The sequence below is a fragment of the Quercus suber genome, unplaced genomic scaffold (assembly GCF_002906115.3).
Source record: "Quercus suber isolate HL8 unplaced genomic scaffold, Cork oak 2.0 scaffold_95, whole genome shotgun sequence".
NCBI lineage: Eukaryota > Viridiplantae > Streptophyta > Magnoliopsida > Fagales > Fagaceae > Quercus > Quercus suber.
In genome coordinates this window covers 296,390-301,266 of record NW_027069560.1, presented here as the reverse complement: position 1 = coordinate 301,266, position 4,877 = coordinate 296,390, and the positions used below count along the sequence as shown (strand labels likewise).

The window sequence follows — 4,877 nt, the reverse complement described above, 5'->3', positions numbered from 1 at the left end:
CTAATTTAGAATTTAATTGAATTTTCTCTTAGTTTTGGCTTTAATTATATATATAGACTGGTTATTGGCCTGTGCGTTACACAATTTTTTTTTTTGTAAATATTATGACTAGAGAAAATATTTTTGGGAAAAAAACTTCTTTTATTTTTATGTAGTGATTTTAAAAAACACAATGAAGGGTTTTATGATAAATTTTGTTAATTTTATGAAATACATTTATATAAAATAAAACTCATAAAATGCATAAGATATACATAAAGGTATAATTCATGACTACGCATGAAAGTTATTGTATATTTTTAATTTCTATTAGCTAGATTACATTTCTTAAATAAACTGAACAACCATTTCATCACCCTATTATACACGTCATGATTGGAATGTTGTTAGTTAGTACATGATTGCTTGATAAACAATATTGAGTAAAAATTATTTTAATTCTATTTAAGAAATTTTTTGTGAAATTTTCATTTTCATGTCCATTTTTTTAATCTAATAGATTTAATTTTTCACGTTAGTTTAATTGAATAGTATTGTGTTTATACTTTTTTTCTTAACTACAATTGATAATTCACAAAATGAGTAAACAACTTAGAGTATTGCAAAAGATACAAATATGAACATCAACATGAGCATGAACATGAATGGAGATTTCTATTCATTTTCTTCAAGAAAAAATTTATTTATAGAAAATTATAAATTTTATTACATAAAAAAGAATAAAAGTTATAGATAGCAAAATCAATAAACAAAAAAATTTAGGAGCCTAAGAGGAGCCATTGCTCATTGAAACAATCCAAAATAATCAAGGACTAAAAAAAAAAACCATCTACTCCACACTTCCATCGCAATTGCTTGAGCTCAAGGAAAACAATATATATCTCTATACACACACACACACACACACACACACACACATATATATATATATATATTTTTTTTTTATATAGAAATTTACTCTAAAAAATGTAAAAAGTAAAAAAATAAAAAATAAATAGCAACCTTTTATCTTTCTTCTTATTTTAACGGTATCCCTATCCTTACTCGAAGCAGTGTCAAAACGGTGCAAACGGCATTATAAAGCTACAAATAGTGTCAAGGTCTTGAGTCTTTTACCTAAAGGCCCAAAACTAAACAAGCTATATAATATGGTCATTCTTTATTGTACTTCTCTTGGCCTATCTCATCCTTAAGTCAGATAAAATGTCTTTTTTTTTTTGTTTTTGTGCCAAAATATGGTCATTGTATTAACCGTAAATAAAAGTCTTGGCAGAGACGTGATCAAACTTCTAGGTTTCTTCTAGAATAAGAAGCTACCAAGAACTCGTCAAAGTTGTCAAACAGGAAAATCATAATTGGAGCAGAAGTGTGATATTTTCAATAAGTTGGCTGTCAAAAATTGCAACCTTTTTGTCCTTTTCAATATGATGAAAAAATCATTAAACTTAACAGCATGAGCATGGTCACGCTTTCATAGTATATAAGCGCATTTCTTATGCTACTATACGATATTGAGGTTCTTACTCCAGGAGGTCTTTTGTTGTATAGAGCAACAGCATAAGCAAAGGGAGCAAAGATGGGTAGGAAACTGGATGCCTTGCTTGGAAGAAACCTCAGGACCTCTAAATTCAAAACCCTGGCTAAACTGACCATCTCCAGGACTGCCATCCTCAAGAACCAGCGCCAAGTCCGGTGCTCCAATGCAAGGTCCGATGTCATTGAACTCCTTAACCTTGGTCATCAAGAACGAGCTCTCCTTCGAGTAATTTCTTACCTTAACCCCCCTCCCCCCTTCTCTCTCTCTCTCTCTCTCTCTCTCTCTCTCTCTCACACACACACTCACACACGCGCGCGCGTGTACACACACACACACACACACACACTTTCTATCTCATGTATGTGTACTGAGTTTGAATGAATTTCTAAACAGGTTGAGCATGTCATAAAGGAGCAGAACATGTTGGATGTGTTTGCAATGATAGACAACTACTGTAATCTCCTAATAGAAAGGGTTGCACTCCTTCAAAAGAGCAAGTTAGTTTTCTTTTCTTTGAAGTTCTAGTTTTCAAAGGTTTAATACTTATGTTGGCTTGGGTATATGGTTATTGGAAACTAACTCCTTCCTTTAATCTTCTTAGTACTGATTTAAATATCTATGCATATGTTTGTACAGGGAGTGCCCTGATGAGCTCAAGGAGGGTATATCAAGCCTGATATTTGCAAATTCAAGATGTGGAGAATTCCCAGAGCTACAGAAGATCCGTGAGATTCTCTCTTCAAGATTTGGGAAAGATTTTGCTTATCGTTCTATTGAGTTGCACAACAATTGTGGAGTGAATCCTAAGGTAAAAAATTTGGGCAGTTTAAGGTTGTTATGGATGAAAAATCTGTCATTCAATAACAGTCTTGGGTTTCTCTAGATGATACAAAAGCTTTCAGCACGGCAGCCAAGCTTGGAAATCAGATTGAAAATGCTAAAAGAAATTGCTTCGGAGATTGGGGTCACTCTGCAATTAGAGGAAGATGCTCATCTGATGGTGGAGGTAGGAAAACTGAACAGCACAAAGCAGCAACAATATTTTGCATCAAATAACATTTTAATCTCTAATTTTGGAGTCCACTCCAACATATTTGACAATTGCAGGAGAAACAGGATATCAACCAGAAGCAGAACCAGCTGGAACCAAACAAATCAGGTCACTTGGAAAGTCCTCCACTAAGAATTAATGGCCATGAATCATCTGCAGAAGAAATAATTCAGGATGAGAAGTTCTCTGAATCAATGAAAGCAAGGAAAAACTACACCGATGCAGCTGCTGCTGCTCAAGAGGCTTTTGAATCAGCAGCATATGCAGCTGCAGCTGCAAGAGCAGCTGTTGAACTCTCCAGGTCCGAATCATGAGATAATGATCCAGATGATCATAGTGGTTTCACTCATCGACAAGGAACCAGATCTAACTTTGATGGATTGATGACACCTAAAGTTCGAAGTGATGGATATGAAGCTTCAGAGGAGATTGAGCATTCAAACAATATATTTGGTTTTGACAAGACCCATCCCATTGATAATTCCAGTTCCAAAGAAATGGACAAAATCAACCATAGCATTAATCTCAAAGAATTAGAAGAGAGCAATAATGAAGCAGGAGTAGAAAGGACACTATCTGCTTCAAGCTCAGACTCAGGAGATGAGATTTTGGGGGAATGGAAATTGCCTTTAAATCTGGTGTGCCAGAATGAGCTTTTGAGTGATGATGTCATTTTTTATAGATATGAAAACAAAGCTAGCAACAAAAAGAGCAATATGCACCATGCACCACGACTTGGGTTCTGAATTCTGATAGGAATTCAGCTTGTCCATGATCTATTACAAACACATCAGACCATACAATGCAATAGTAGATGAAATTTCTCTGGTGAGGGCAGTAACATACCTTCATGACGATCTCCTAAATGAATTCTCCAAAAATCTTAAGCTGATCCTATTTGTATCCTATGAAAGGAAGATCTAGGTAGGTTTCTCAAATTTTGTAAAACACTTAAAACAGTCTGCAAACATGTAGAAGAAAATAGCATCAATGAAGACTATATGAGTACATAGAGAAGGGAGAAGTTTTCATTTTATTAGTTCTAAAGCTTCAACTATAGCTTAGTCAGAGGCTATGCATAGTTTTTATTTGTTGATTTCTACTATAAATAAATAATGACGTGTAAATTTCATACCATGATATAGCATTGGAATAATTCTTTAAGGGTGGCCAAATATTGTTCTTGTATGTCTGTCTGACACCATTTCTATGTCGCTTTGTTTGTTGCATAGGGGATTATTCATCAGTCCCCCAAAAGACAGGGCCACAAAACGTTCTTTAATGGTGCACTTTGGAACCACTTTGGCACACTGGTGCAAAGAAACATACGAAAGGATATAGTTATGAAAAAGTGATGAGAAAACATGGATAAGTTAGAGTCCCTTGTTAAAAAGCCTAAGGCAGATTTGGTTGGGAGTTGCATGAGAAGTCTACTTCTAAAACCCATTTTCATTCCCCTTTCTTGGTCTGATTGTCTCAAAATCATGAAAGGAATAGTAAAAGGTTTGGCTTATCTTAGTGACTTCAGTCAAAAGGTATGTCTATGATGATTTGAAGCTTAGCAATATATGAATATACTGCTTAAGCAGACAATGGAAGCCAAAAACTTTGATTGAACAGACTGGCTTGCTAACATAGCCGGAGAATCCCCAACAATTCAACTGGAACACAGAAGATTAACAAAAAAAGAATTCCCCATATATGAAATTTGAATATGGCAATAGGGTTGAGAATCATAGAGCCATCATGTAGTGGGTTTTTTTGTTTTTTATTTACCCACAACACCCCCCCCCCCCCCCTCCTCCCGCCGCAAGTGGGTTTTGAACCTATATATGACTTTCTATCCATTCTTATTTCTAATGAAAGAAGGAAATGAAATTTTAGCTGAGGGACATTGGCATGTTTCATCGTGCAGTTATTTTACAAGAAATGATGTCTGGAAAGTTGACATAATCAAATGGGGTTCTTGAGGATTTCTTTTGATGGATTCAGCTCAGCATGAGTCTGTTCTAGGACCACTCTGATTAGCTCACTATTTAGACAGGAAGACAAAACAGATCTGCCCTGCATTCATAAGAGGCTGGAAAAGGGACTATCCACAAGAAATTTCAAAAATAATTTGGCCCATGTTCATCCCATCTACTTATTGAGAGCTCATGCTAGGTAGAGAGCCTAAAACTTTACAGTGCAACTACGAATATGAGACTATTGGCCCAATGAATTGAAGAATGAATCAGTAGGAAGCTAATCTGAATAAGGAAAATTGTGGGAGTGCAAAATCAAATTGCT

The 4,877-nt window shown here is 35.2% G+C and overlaps 1 protein-coding gene across 1 annotated transcript; it reads left to right on the top strand.

The window, feature by feature from the left end:
- The first annotated feature begins 1,300 nt into the window (after positions 1 to 1,300).
- LOC112024403 (uncharacterized) lies at positions 1,301 to 3,725 on the top strand. The gene is made up of 5 exons (XM_024057041.2): positions 1,301 to 1,762; positions 1,931 to 2,034; positions 2,174 to 2,345; positions 2,421 to 2,543; positions 2,645 to 3,725. Exons 1-5 carry the CDS (start codon positions 1,577 to 1,579, stop codon positions 2,900 to 2,902), a joined length of 843 nt encoding a protein of 280 aa, XP_023912809.1. The 5' UTR covers positions 1,301 to 1,576; the 3' UTR covers positions 2,903 to 3,725.
- Positions 3,726 to 4,877: the final 1,152 nt, after the last annotated feature.

Bases quoted from the DNA above. Each gene is read 5' to 3' on its own strand.
- LOC112024403 (XM_024057041.2), top strand. From the start codon at position 1,577: ATGGGTAGGAAACTGGATGCCTTGCTTGGAAGAAACCTCAGGACCTCT. The intron at 2,035-2,173 runs GTTAGTTTTCTT...ATGTTTGTACAG, and splicing joins GCACTCCTTCAAAAGAGCAA to GGAGTGCCCTGATGAGCTCA. The intron at 2,544-2,644 runs GTAGGAAAACTG...TGACAATTGCAG, and splicing joins ATGCTCATCTGATGGTGGAG to GAGAAACAGGATATCAACCA.